This window comes from Eumetopias jubatus, unplaced genomic scaffold (genome assembly GCF_037043125.1).
Source record: "Eumetopias jubatus isolate StellerSeaLion01/CBP00866 unplaced genomic scaffold, mEumJub1_p1.0 scaffold_9, whole genome shotgun sequence".
Lineage (NCBI taxonomy): Eukaryota > Metazoa > Chordata > Mammalia > Carnivora > Otariidae > Eumetopias > Eumetopias jubatus.
This window is the reverse complement of record NW_028274815.1, coordinates 19,508,614-19,523,534: the sequence shown is the minus strand read 5'-3', so window position 1 is coordinate 19,523,534 and position 14,921 is coordinate 19,508,614. Positions and strand designations below refer to the sequence as shown.

At 34.6% G+C, this 14,921-nt stretch overlaps 1 protein-coding gene across 2 annotated transcripts in view; it reads left to right on the top strand.

Annotated features, from left to right (window-relative positions):
• ATAD2B (ATPase family AAA domain containing 2B) overlaps positions 1 to 14,921 on the top strand; it is a 161,657-nt gene that overhangs the window by 81,028 nt on the left and 65,708 nt on the right. For both annotated transcript variants that reach the window (XM_028099431.2, XM_028099430.2), the window contains exons 15-17: positions 57 to 147; positions 5,591 to 5,902; positions 9,092 to 9,227. In XM_028099431.2, coding sequence (XP_027955232.2) covers positions 57 to 147; positions 5,591 to 5,902; positions 9,092 to 9,227 — 539 coding nt within the window. The remainder of the gene's footprint in view (positions 1 to 56; positions 148 to 5,590; positions 5,903 to 9,091; positions 9,228 to 14,921) is intronic.

The following is a 14,921-nucleotide window of genomic DNA, read 5'->3' as shown; positions in this document are numbered from 1 at the left end:
AGCTTATACATTGGGGAGGTTGTTGGTATTTTACTTATTTGTACTTTTCTTCTTAGGCAAGAAAACACATTTTACAAATCCATACCAGGGACTGGAATCCAAAATTGTCAGATGCTTTTTTAGGTGAATTGGCTGAGAAATGTGTTGGTGAGTGCTATTATTTGAATTCTTTGATTGCTATTGTTTGTTCTTCTCAGTCTCTCCTTATGTTTGGAATGTAAATGAGTATAGTTATGTCTCTGTGCAATAGATGACTGGCTCTGCCTTTAAATGTAAGAATTATTTTGAACATTTCACTTGAACACTTTTAAATTACCATTTTAGCTGCCATTAGGTGTTTGATTATTAACAATGCTAGTAGTAATATTCCTTTCATTGAGTGCTGGATTTCCATAATATTACTGCTGTGTGTCCTTTTGGGAATTGTTCCCTCTCAGTAATTTTACTAAGAAAAATAAGCTTAACCTTGAGAGATAGAGGTCCATGTTGAAGGCAGGACTGTCGTCTTTTACTTTGCAGATTACCTGATGGGCTCATCTTCATGCCTGTGGTCTAGAAAGAAGTTGAGTGAGAGGAGTCTTCAAAGAAAATACTTACTGGCATCTGCTAGTATTTCCCAAAATATAAGACTTTCCAATTGAATATTAAATTATTCACAGACTGGAAGATCCTCCTTACAGAGTGAATGAATACTACTGTCCTAAAAGGATGTAGTGAGAGTATTTTATGTGCATACATGATCATATATAGGAGATGGAATTCAAGGGTTTTGGAATTCAGGGTTTTAGCTCTAATTAGGTCTAAAATAAGAATGATTACAGTATTAAGCAACTGAGTATACACTCTGGTATTTCTCCTTCATTCTTTTTCTGTCTTTTGTCTATTTTCCTCTTATTCTCTCAAAAAAATTAAAAAATCATTCTCCATGAACTTTTTAAGCATTATGAAAAAATCCCCAAAATAAGTTCACTAACAATTAACAGTCTACTTGGGAAAACTTTAAAGTTACCAAAACCAGAAAGAACAACTTAGTTAAAAAAAATCATTGGGACCCACCATCAGATATTAAAGCTTAAATAGAACATCGGTCCATTCAGTTAGCTACATCCGAATTATCCTCTTCATCCACAGGGACCTCCATCTCCGAAGCAGCATCCCTCAGCTTTTGAGCCACAAAGACCTCGACATCTTCTGGTGAGGAGAAAACGTAAATCTCTCCAGCACTACTCCAGTTTAAGCTTTGCCTGGTATAAGAGAGCATGCGCCAAACCCATTTCATGTAAATTTGGCTTGACCTTTGCAAAGCCTTGTGCTGCTTTACGGGAGAGGGTGGTATTTGGTACAAAATCCAGTCTTTTCGCTTTTTGAAATTTGACCCCTTTTATTTCCTACTTTTATGATATTATTTTATTAGAGTACCGATCAGACTGGGAAATCTTTGTAGATTTTTCTGTGACTCTGTCACAGAATGATCCTTAACTGAAATAAGCGGAAGACTTCAGATAACTTTGGAAATTCCCCAAACAATAGGTATTTTAAAATTACTTGCTATTACCCTATCTACCATCTGAAATGTTACACTCTAATTCTTTATCCTAAATATAAGAATCTTAGTTTCCTTTTTCATTTCCAAAAGCCACAACTTCTCATTATTCCAAATGATTTATTTTAGCTTTTAGTCAGTTTCTTAAGTTTAAACATTTTAAAGACATAATTTCTTATAGGACTAAAAAACTTCTCTTGCCTTTTGGGGGTGGTGGTGGTATTTTAGAAATCTGCTTATATCTATGCCATTTTCTTCCTGGAGAGTGAGATAAGAAGCCAGTTTCACATTAAAACAAAAAGTCAGATGCAAGTCTTCAAACAGGAATGAAATAGTAATACATTTGAAATTCATTATGAACGTATCACTTTCTGTATCCCAAACATATTTTAACATGTATGGGTTCAGTTCAGTGAAATTTATGCCTAACAAAAAGAATATGTTGTCTTGACAAAAAACTGCAAAGACAGCTGACCTCTTGTTAGAGGTTATGGATTTGGTAACTTTTACCTTGAAATAAATTCCCAAGTACGTGGAGGGGTTTGGATGCTTAATAGGGGTGATTTTTTAAAAGTAGTCCTCACATAATTTCAGTGTCTAGATCACATACACAAATAGCAGGAGCTTATGGTTATGAGGATCTCAAATCTAATCATATTCCTCTATTCATTTTCACTTAAGAAGGCCAAAACATTGGAAGTGTATCAACGAGGAGTCTATCTTGTGGGCCTTCACTATGTTTGATGTTTTACTTAAACAGTAACTTCATAAAATTTTAGTATTACACTTGTCTATAACCTTTTTGTATTTTCAGTTTTTCAGACAAATTTCCATTTTAGTGGTGGTATTTAAGAATGCTTTTTCTTGGGGTATCTTGCTGGCTTAGTAGAGCATGTGACTCTTGATCTCGGGGTTGTGAGTTCAAGCCCCACATTCGGTGTAGAGTTTACCTTAAAAAAAAAAGAATGCTTTTCTTTCTTTTTTTTTTTAAATTAACATATAATGTATTGTTTGTTTTGGGGTACAGGTCTGTGATTCATCAGTCTTACACAACACCCAGTGCTCACCACAACACATACCTTCCCCAATGTCCATCACCCAGCCATCCCATTCCCCCACCTCTCTCCCCTCCAGCAACTCTCAGTTTTTTTCCTAAGAGTAAGAGTCTTATGGTTTGTCTCCCTCTCTGGTTTCATCTTGTTTCATTTTTCCAAAAAAATGCTTTTCTTTGGTATCTAGATATTTGTGTTCATCAGAGTATTAGAATTGTAATGGTAGAATTAATGTGATTATGGAATTCTTATGAAAGGGATGTTGATATTTTCTTTAACATCAACTTTTAACTTTCAAAAGGCTGTAATTTCCGTAAATATGGAATGATCATATTATCTATATCTATTTTTCTAAATCAGGACCCTTTGGAGAGTGAAAAAATATGCTTTTAATTATGACAAGACAAGAGGCCCAAACGAGGACACGTGATCTTAAATATAATCTCTTTAGCCATGATTATCATGTAATAACTTTAATTTTGTTTTAGAGTCTGGTAAAGGCATATTATTAATCCAGTAGTTCTCAGTTTTTTGTTTTGTATATCAGAATCACTTGTAAAGCTTTCTCAGAATACACATTTATGATATTAAATCTCCAGAGATTCTGATTCACTAAGTGTTGGGAATCTGTTTTTGTTTCAGTTTCATCGTTTATTCAGATCAGTGGTCAGGATTAAAAACTACAGATATAAACCAGTATTCTCATTCACAGGCAAATGTAATGAAGATAAATCCTCTCTTTTATAGTCTATTGATTATGATAATCCAATTGTTACACTTTTAAATTATCCTTAGTAGATTAAGCAAAAATGAACAGTACATTGCTATTATGTATGTTACTAACGTTATGTGGAACATAAATGTTACAAGTATCATCTATTACATAAAATATCTTTTAGTGGCTTTTTTTTTGTTTTGCACTGTTTCTGAGCTTTTAAAAAAAGTTGAGACTTTTTGCTCTTAGAAATAGGATCATATGGTATGTTCACCAACTGTATTGTATATGCTTTCAAAGAAGAAAAAGAAATGCAGTTGTTTATATTTTTTGAAGATGGTAGTTTATTTTTTACTTCCTCTGAAATGGATTATTTCATTAACTGTTTATAACTGAGCTGGTATTTTACAGTTACTTTGAACTAGTATAACTAGGATATGTATAGCATAGGAAAAGATACTTTTTTTCAGGCTTATTCATTGAGAAATAGAATAAAAAATGAAAGGCTAATGGTAAATTTGGTTATTCTGAGAATTGTTTGGGAGATTGATTGCTGTCATGGGACAGTGTTAGTGCTTCATCTGCTTATAATTTTCTAAATTAGATTTTCACAGGTTATACTAAGCTTTCCCTTAATTCTGAATAAATATTTCTTTAAGAATGTAATATTTTTCTGTTTTTCCATAATTTTCATTGAAATTTTTATTCACAGTATGTTGGCTTAATAATAAAAAAATTTAGAGTTCTTAAAAAAAAAAAGAAAAGCCCAGTAAATATAATTCTTCCACTTTTTGTGGTAGTACATGGAAACTTCACAGTTATACATCCCCAAACTATAACCTTGGAGTTACTCTTTTCTTCTTTCATTCAGGAAATATTTATTGGATATCTACTGAATGCCAGGCTAGACATTTATTGGATATCTACTGAATGCCAGGCCAGGCATTATTTTCAGTATATATTAGTGAACAAAACTGATGAATACACATACCCTCACAAAGCTCACATTCTAGTTGGGGAAGGTAGACAATAAACATTAACAGGTAAATGATAAAAGTGGTACATGCTATGGGAAAAAGGGAGCAGAGTAAGGAAGATTTTTCTGTTACTGTAGGACTTGATTAGCAGGATCATGTGCCCTACTAATAATAGAGATATAGTTCATTGTAGGTGTGTGGGTCACTTGCAGTTTGATTTATATAGTTTTGTCCCTTAATGTTCTTTTTCTGTAGGTTAGTCTGGGGCTATTTATTTTCTGCTCATAGTTTTCCTAATCACCATTTTGTTTCATTATTTACATGTTCCACAGGGTCATTGCTAAGTATAAAAAGATAAACTTGATGCCATTCTTTGAAGAGCTTAGGGTCTCAAGTTTTAAAACTAGTTTGAGTGGTTCCCTCTGCTGGCATAACTGATAAAGGTGGCCAAATGCAAGTTTAATTGCTGACATAAAAAACAACATGGCTGATTTGAGTTTTTCTTCCTTTTTGTGGTTGAAACCTAACAGTTTGTGTGTTTTTGTATGTGTTGCTTAAATGAGTGAAATGACTTAAAAGCAGGGGCTTGATCTGTTAACTACATAATCAGTTAAGTATGGGTAATGGATAATACCCTGTGTTGGTATAGCCCTTAGAACTAGATTATCAGTTATTTTAAGCTAAACGTATATATTAAAAGGAAGTTAATGTGGAAAATTAATGGATTCTTATTCCCTTCAATACCTTTGAAACTACCAGAGATGGTGACAACCTTAAAGTATTATTTTTGGGGTAACTAGATATACACTTGCTGTGGTTTGCATCCAAAGTTGGTAGGAGAATAGCTCTGTTCTTGAAATTTCTCTGTATGTTCTACTTTGTACTCCTTCCTTATATGTGTTTGGTAATTAGTAATATTAGAAAAGTTTATAGGTAAGTGTAATGTCATGAGGACCAAACTAATTGGGAATATTGATTAAGGATTGAGATGAAACTTATTCTTTAAAAACCTTTCCTGAAGAAAGTTGTACATTATAATCAGTGATTTTGGCACAAAATACTTGGTTTGTTTTGATATCACTGGTTCATGTTTTGTTAATTAAAATTTTTAGTCTTTTTTAGTCTTACTGAGTAAACAATTTTATTAGGTGACTTAAATGATCCGTTTTGGCTGATAAAATTGCAAATAATTATTGATTTAGTATTAATTATTTCCTTAGATAAAGATGTATATACTTGCAAACTATAGTTGGTACTGGGAGAATGAACTTACCTTTGTTATTCTTTTCCTTTTGTGCATTAGGGTATTGTGGAGCTGATATCAAGGCCCTGTGCACTGAAGCTGCCCTCATTGCCCTGCGGAGGCGTTACCCCCAGATCTATGCTAGTAGTCATAAACTGCAGCTAGATGTTTCCTCAATAGTGCTCAGTGCCCAAGATTTTTACCATGCAATGCAGAATATTGTGCCTGCTTCCCAGCGTGCTGTCATGTCTTCGGGACATGCACTATCCCCCATCATAAAACCACTGCTGGAAAGAAGCTTCAACAACATCCTAGCAGTCTTGCAAAAAGTGTTTCCTCATGCTGAAATTAGCCAGAGTGACAAGAAAGAAGGTACTATAAAGTACTTTTTCATATTGTTAAAATGAAACAAGTACAGGCATAAATAAATTCTGAGTTTCCTTATAAGGTTATTTATGTGTTATTCTTTTATATTTGCCATGAATATAGAAAATATATCTATTTCACTCACTAGGTTATATTCCAGGCCTGGCATGTTGCGTAGCATATGGTAGTTGCCTAGTGAATGTTTGTCAAAAGAAAGAATGAATATTAGTTCTATTTGTTACCTCTTGGGACATTCTGACTATCTTAATGGAGAAGTGTTACTATCTTTAGAAAAGTTGACTATAATAACAATGGCTTACATTTATTATTATAAAACCATTAAATAAATTGTCACTTATTAATCCTCATAACAGTCCAGTGGGGCAGGTACTTTTATACTGTAAAGGAAGAGACTGGGAGACGTAGGAAGTATTCACTTATTTGGGGTCATTCAGTAAGTTCTAGGGCTTACTCAAACCCAGGACACCTGACTCTTTAGCCTGCACTCTTTTTTTTTTTTTATTTAAAGATTTTATTTATTTGAGAGAGAGAGAGATAATGAGAGAGCAAGAGTGGGGAGGAGAGGGAGAAGCAGGCTCCCCGCCAAGCGAGGAGCCCAATGTGGGGCTCGATCCCAGGACCCTGGGATCATGACCTAGGCTGAAGGCAGCAGCTTAACCAACTGAGCCACCCAGGTGCCCCTTTAGCCTGCGCTCTTAACTGAGTTGCTTATAATGTCCCTCTGGATTCAACTTATCAAATATATTTCGTTGGTACTGGCAGGGCACTCTTCAGTGTACTGTATTAATGGAGTGTAAATCATTAATAAGGGAGTAAATTAGAACCTGGTTGTATAAGGTCTTGAATTCTAGCTTTAAGATTGGGCCTGAGATAAAAATAGAATACTGCCTTTAAAAAGTCATCCATGGGGGGTGCCTGGGTGGCTCAGTTGGTTAAGTGACTGCCTTCGGCTCAGGTCATGATCCTGGAGTCCCAGGATCCAGTCCTGCATCGGGCTCCCTCTGACCCTCCTCCCTCTCATGCTCTCTGTCTCTTTCTCTCTCAAATAAATAAATAAAATCTTAAAAAAAAAAAAAGTCATCCATTTACAGGGAAACTTTAGGTTTATATGCTAACCAAAGTAAGGTCTGAACTTTGAAGAGAAGGTAATGAGTTTTAACTATCTTAATTTTCCCAATTCCTAATATCTTATTTGGCATGTAGTCTGTACCAGAAAATTGTTCAATTAATTATACTAACATTAAAAATATTATATATAGTAAAAAATCATCAATCAATGCATTTTGCTGTTTCTATAAATTATACTTTTTGGAAATTTTATTTTTCAGGGATAGATTCTCATGAAATATGACATGGATTACTTCATATCCTAAGTTTGTCAAATAGGGAGGGGAACAAATATTTTATTATGCATGAGCCAGGTACTCTGCCATGAATTGTACTTTTCTTATCTCTGATTTTCATAACTGAGGATATGTATCTTTTTCCCAAATTTTAAAAAAAATTTTTATTTATTTATTTATTTATTTAACTGACAGATGTCACCTTTAGAAAGTCAAAAAAATCGTATCTTCCCATTTGAGAGATTATGATAGTTCATTTTTAAATTTTTTTAAAATTTAAATTCAGTTAATTAACATACAGTGTATTACTAGTTTCAGAGGCAGAGTTCAGTGATTTATCAGTCTTGTATAATACCCAGTGCTCATTATATCACGTGCCCTCCCCAGTGTCCATCACCCAGTTACCCCATCCCCAAACCTGCTTCCCTCCAGCAGCCCTCAGTTTGTTTCCTATGATTAAGGGTCTCTTATGGTTTGTCTCCCTCTCTTGATTTCATCTTGTTTTATTTTTCCCTCCCTTCGCCTATGATCCTCTGTTCTGTTTATTAAATTCCACATTTGAGTGAGATCATATGATAATTGTCTTTCTCTGATTGACTTATTTCGCTTAGCATAATACCCTCTAGTTCTGTCCACGTCGTTGCAAATGGCAAGATTTCATTTTATTTGATGACTGAGTAGTATTCCATTTTATATATATATATATATACACACACACACACACACCACATCTTCTTTATCCATTCATCTGTCAGTGGACATATGATATAGTTCCTTTATTTTGAGATATAGTTCCTTTATTTGAGAATTTTTTAATAATTAGTTTTTAGTTATTTAGATATATTATTCTGGTTTGTTTGGGTCTTAATATTATTCTTAGACTGATATATGAAATTATCACTCAAAAGGTATTCAATTATTTTTCAGGTTAACTTTCGCAATATTGTTTGTACTAAATATTTAGCTTATAAAATCCATTGAACTCTCTATCTGCCAGCATAGTTTGGTACCTCTTTGTAGAAATTACTCCTTTTTTTTCTTTGTTTTTTTTTTTGGGAGAAGAGTATGATTTTTATCAATGTTAATTCTCTCTCATTTCTCCTACACATGTAGCATTGCTTCTTATTTGAGCGAATTGACACTTTTGTTAGGTATGTGTGAAGCACAGTTATTAGTACTTCAGGTTGTAGTCCAGGTAAATTTTTAAGTATTGCACTCTCAAAAGAGATTCCAGTTTGTCCATTGAGCAGTAACAGATAGCAGACTCATATAGAGACTAATGTTACTTGAATGAGTGCATTTTTAAGATTGGTTTTGTTTCCACAGAATTCCTGACTCTCTTAACTAGACGTATAGATGTGTGTACATGCGTATGCCATGTTAAAAAATAAGTCAGTTTGTTCCTTGTTGTTGTTTTTATAAGAGTTGGCCATAACTCTAGCACCCTAGTAGCTAAGCAGGATATCGTATATGAAAGGCACTGGTTTTGGTCAAATTAACTTAGAAATTTTTAGTAAGTATATGGGTGTTTTATGAGAGTGTCATTTCTTTTCCAGACTTCTTATAGTTAGTCAATAAAGTCTTCCAAATCACATCTCTTAGCACTTAGGCAGTCTGTAAAGGTAAAAGAATTCCATTAATTCCATTTACAAATTATTGAAAACATTGCAGTTTGTCAATTTGCCTGGTTGATCTCTGTTATTTGATAGGTAACATATTAATGTCACATGATTTTTAAACCAATTTCCCTTGGCTTTGGTGGGGCACTAATATTAAGGGACTTTATAAGCCTCATAATCTGTGTGATTTTTTTTTTTTTTTTTTGGAACAGATATAGAAACTCTGATTTTAGATGATAGTGAAGATGAGAATGCTTTATCAATTTTTGAGACCGGTTGTCACTCAGGATCACCAAAGAAACAGTCATCAGCTGCTGCTGTACATAAACCCTACCTTCATTTTACAATGTAAGTAACATATCAATTTTTTAAAAAAAATTTAGAGTGAGTTTTACTGTTTTACGGTTAGAATTACGGTATATTTTTACTTATGGTTGTAACTTTGAGGACTTTGTTTTCTTCAGCTGTTTGGACACAATTCGGGGAAACTTTTACTGTGTATGCTTTTTTGTCTGGTAATAAATGGGTTTATTGGTCAACTAAAGATTACTTTTTTCTTTTTTTGTTTTTTAAAGATTTTATTTATTTATTTGACAAAGAGAGACACAGTGAGAGAGGGAACACAAGCAGGGGGAGTGGGAGAGGGAGAAAAGCAAGCCTCCCGCCAAGCAGGGAGCCCAATGCGGGGCTTGATCCCAGGACCCTGGGGTCATGACCTGAGCCGAAGGCAGACACTTAACGACTGAGCCACCCAGGTGCCCCAAAGATTATTTTTTTCTAAACTGTGATTTCTGTGTGTGTGTGTGTGTGTGTTTTAAGGAGATTTATTTATTTAATTTTAAAAATTTTATTTATTTTAGAGAGAGAGAGCACGCGTGGTAGGGTGGGGGAGAGCACAGGGAGCGGGAGAAGCAGACTCCCCGCTGGGAGTTGGATTACAGGACCCTGAGATCTTGACCTGAGTTGAGGGCAGATGCTTAGCTGACTGAGCCACCCAGGTGCCCCTCTGTTTTTTTTTTTTTTAAACCAGGGTGGAAGAAAGGGTTGTATTTTAGAAAGTCAGCTTATGTCCCCAATTTTAATGCCTTTTATTTTGAACTAAAATGGTCAAAAACGAAATATTTTTATCGTGATCTGGAATATTTTAATTTGTAACAAGTGTCAGATTATAGGGATTCTAAGAGTACTAAAAAGATTCTGAATTAGAAATTTATCAGTAAACAGATTAACAGATAACTTTTTGATTCTCCAAAACCTCATTAGTTTACTCTTTCCTGATTTAGATTTTATGGTTTTTCTTTTTTTTTTTAAAGATTTTATTTATTTATTTGACAGAGAGAGACAGCGAGAGCAGGAACACAAGCAGGGAGAGTGGGAGAGGGAGAAGCAGGCTTCCCGCTGAGCAGGGAGCCCGACGCGGGGCTCGATCCCAGGACCCTGGGATCATGACCTGAGCCGAAGGCAGACGCTTAACGACTGAGCCACCCAGGCGCCCTAGATTTTATGGTTTTTCTATTTACATTTACCTTTATCCATGTTAAAGCAGCTTTTGTTAGGCACTTTTTATTGGGTAAACAACTTTAGTGCTAATGTAATTTTAAATTAAGAGACCAAATAGTTTTCAAATACTAGCAGCTTCATCACTTGCATTTACATAATTAGCATGATAGTTATAGGACCCTAATGCCCTGTCAGGTAGGTCTGATAGCACTTTCATTAGAAAAGGCTGGATTGATTGTATGTACTTTTCAGTAATTTTTTAAAGAGATATTTTGAACAAATTAAGTCTTCAATTTGAAGTTTCTCCCATGTAGATTTTGGTTAAATGTTAATTTGATTATTTGCACTGATAACTTTTTCTTATTTTTTATTTTTTAAAATGAGACTGTTAGTTTCATTTACTTTTTTTTTTCTTTTGTTCTTTAACAGCAGGGTCTTCTGTTAGAAACGTTTCTTCTATTCCAGATCTTTTCTTTTATGCCCTCAGGGATGTTTTCTTAGATTTTTTTTTTCGGTACTTTCACAAATCTATTTTACTGATGGCTAAGGGAAAACCAAATAATCATTTTTTTTCTGATTCTCACCTGGCTACCCTGTGTGCATGTGTGTGACTTGTTTAGTTATTTGGATTTGAAATATATAATAGGAGCTAAGAAACTCTTATCAGAAGACTTGTTCCAATTTTATGAGATAGCTCTGTTGTCAGTAACGTGATACAGAAATAGATTTTGATTTAGAAAACTTCATGTGCAGTTTTGAGGCTGACTTTTTATTAAGAACATTCTCTGTCATTTAATGTGTATCACAGTATGGTTTTGCTTGGTCTAACCTTTTTGAAGGAATTGGTTTAATTTTAGCTTCTTTTACATAAAATTTCTAGTTCATGTTGTGATTTTTATTTAATAGGGAGACAGGCATACCCTAGAAGTAAGCTTTTTTTGTTTTAGGTGTTTTGATAAATTCCATTCATTTATTTCTTTATTTACTGACCCATTCTCTCAGTTTTTGTGTGTTTATGCCTGGCACTGTATTAGGTGCTGAAAACATAAGCATGAGTGAGATATAAAGTAGTTCTTACTCTGGAAAAATTCTTTTTATTGAGGGTGACAGACATTGTGATATGGCTAAAGTGCTTTATAGCAGAACTAGAAGCTTTCCTTGGGAAGTCAAGGAAGGTTTGCTGTCCTTCTGAGTATGAAGGGTTAAGAGTTAGCATCTGATGCTCATTACAAACTAGACATGTGGTAGATATATAAAGCTTGAGGCTTTATATGTAGCAATACATATAGGCCTCTCATCAGTCATATGGCATTTGTGGTATCAATATTTTATAGATGAGGAAACAACCACAATGAAAAATAAGTAAATTGCCCATGATTAAGCTGCTAGCAGGTAGCAGAGTTAGGCTCTGTACTGTTTGTTTCCCAGGATCCTATTATTATTATTATTATTTTTATTGTCTATGTGATTTCCAAATTGATTTCTGAGCTTAATAGAGAATTGCATTGTTTTTTTGGGTAGGTTGGACAGGAGGATTTTCATACTTTCCAAGAAGCATACACTTTAGAATAGAGGCCTTTAATAAGGGCTGTACGTGTTTGTTGTTGTTGTTGTTGTTGTTGTTGTTGTTGGTTTGGTTTGGCTTTGTGTTTGAACAAGTGTTAGCATGTGCTAGATCAATACAGAAAAAGTGCTCAATAGGTAGAAAGCATGACTTTAATACTGGTCTCCAGTAACACTAGCTTGGGCATTGTTGGTGGGTTTCTGTTTCTGGGAATAGTTTCCTAAACAATGTTGAAACCTTTATTTAGATTTAAGGTGAAATAGTCAAGATATTTAAAGTCTGCCAAACTGATAGAAAACCCTTATGATGGAAAATAAGTTTTCTTTCTTACTGTATATTACCATAAGGGGATTAGAAACAGAGTTTTCTGAGGTTTTCTAAATGAAAATAGCTTTGTTTTTTCTGATTAGAAAGATGATATACTCTGTAGAAAATTCAAGTAATAAAGAAGAGCATAAAGAAGAAAGTAAAAATTAAAGCCCAAGCACCTGAAGGTAATTTTTGTTAAAGTTTTGGTGACCACACTTCCATATTTTCTCTATGCGTATAGACAGACCCACATATTATTTTATGTAAATTAAAATCCTCCTGTAAGGCTAATGTAACTTGCTTTTTTATCTACTACATTGGGAAAGTTATTTCATGCCAGTATATGTTTAATGTTATTCTTTTAAAATAGCTACATAGTATCTTATTTTTTGGATGTTCCATAATTTTTATAACCTTATTAATAAAAGATTGAAATTTCTAATTTTCTTCTTTTATGATAGATATGTGGATCTGGATAGGCATCTTTCTCAGTATACATTTTTAACATCATTATCTGATTCATAGCTTAGGGTAAATTTTAAAAACAGTGATTGCTATGTCAAAGGGTATATACGTTTAAGAACTTGATACAGGTTGTTAAATTGACTTCCAGAACAGTTGTACCAATTTACATTTTTCAGCACTGATATATGAGAGTGTTATTTTTCCTATACCCGTGTCAATTCTGAACACTGCCTTTTTACATCTTTGCCAACCAGATAGATGAAAATAATATCTTCTTGCTTGTTTGAATCATTCATTTGTTCTTTCATATTTACTCATTCAGATATTTTGTCAAAGTGCCCATCATGTGCCATATGTTGTCCTAGGTACTTGGAATATGTCAGTGAACAAAATGGACAAAGACCCCTGACCTCATTTAGCTTACATATTAGATGGAGATAGATAATAAAACAGTAAGTGCAATAGGTAGATAAAATATTAGAAGATACATACTATGAAAAAAATGTAGAGAATGTTAAAGAGGTAAGGGAGTCCTTGGGAGTGGGATGAATTGCCGAATATCCTTGGGATATGTATTTTAGAATGTATGTGACATAATTGCCAAATTTAATTTTGGAAAAATTTTGCTTTTTTCCATTATCACTAGTTATGAGAAAACCAATTTTCCCAACATCTACTCACTAATGGTGTTAAAATTAATTTTTAGTTTATCAGTCTAACAGATAAAAGATGTTTTCATTATTTTCATAATTTTTTAAATAATTTGGCTTTTTTTAAAAAATATTTTATTTATTTATTTGAGAGAGAGAGAATGAGAGAGAGAGCACATGAGAGGGGGCAGGGTCAGAGGGCGAAGCAGACTCCCTGGACTCGATCCAGGGACTCCAGGATCATGACATGAGATGAAGGCAGTCGCTTAACCAACTGAGCCACCCAGGCGCCCAATTTTCATAATTTTTTAATCTCTGTTAATAACTACCAAGTCTCCCCCCTCAACCTGTAACTACCAAATCTTCCTTCTTCCCTCCCTCCCTCCTTACCCCTCTTCCTTCCTTGCTTCCTTCCTTCCTTCCTACCTACCAAGATTTATTTATTTATTTGAGTGGGGGGAGGGGCAGAGGGAGAGAGTCCTAAGCAGACTCTGTGCTGACTGTGGAGCCCAGCGCAGGGCTCAATCCCACGACCCTGAGATCATGACCCAAGCAGAAATGAAGAGTTGGACGCCCAACCAACTGCGCCACCTAGGTGCCCCACCAAATCTTTCTTAAGCCAACATTGGTCTTGACCTTTAGACCATCTCTAGCTGCTGATTGCCCTTAGTATGCCACACATCTTTCAGTATGTACTGGACTCTGTTTCCCCTTCTCCTGTGAGTCTGGTGAGCTACCATCCATGCAGGTATTACAACTAGAATTGGATATCATCCTCAACTCCTTCCTCTTTCTTTCCTCTGTATCTAGTCAATGTCTAGGTCCTGTTAATAAGTCTCATCTCAGGCTGTTCCTTCTTACCTCCTCTGACACTGTTCTTGTCTAGATTATCATTAACATCTCATGCCTGGGTTATTACTGCAGACTCCTAACTGGTCATCTTTCCTCCTGTTTTGTCTTCTTTCAAACCTTTTCCTATACTGACATAGTGATCTAGAGTTATCTTTCAAAAACATGTGTATGATCATATCACTTTCCCTGCTTAAGCTAATAATGCTTCTTCCTTATCGTGAGTGAGCATTCCAGACTTTTAACATGGTTTACAAAACTCTTCGTAGCTCTTCATAGTCTGATTCTTCTTCCCTCCTCTCCTCCCTAATCCCAGAACCTTTATCCATACATTGACCTAAAACCTTAAAAGAAGCTAACTGTATGAACTATTACTCCAAAGGGCCAGGGGCCTTTGATCCTTTGTACATCCTATTTTTATTTCTTAAAATTTGTCCTTTCTGCCTCCAACCTGTTCAGTTTGTGGTTTGGTAACACTTTCCAGGAAAGCCTTGAGTCTCTAATTGGAGTGTCTCATAGCATTCTGTATTTAAACAGTGCTGCTTGTTAATCACACTGAATTATATTAGTTGTATATTTCCTTTTCCCACTCAATACTGTTCAAGTATGAGCTGTATGATAACTGGTATTGTTAGGTATCCAGGGCTGAGGGACTTACCATAGGAAGCATTCTCCAATTATTAAATGAATGAACACTAAGAAAAA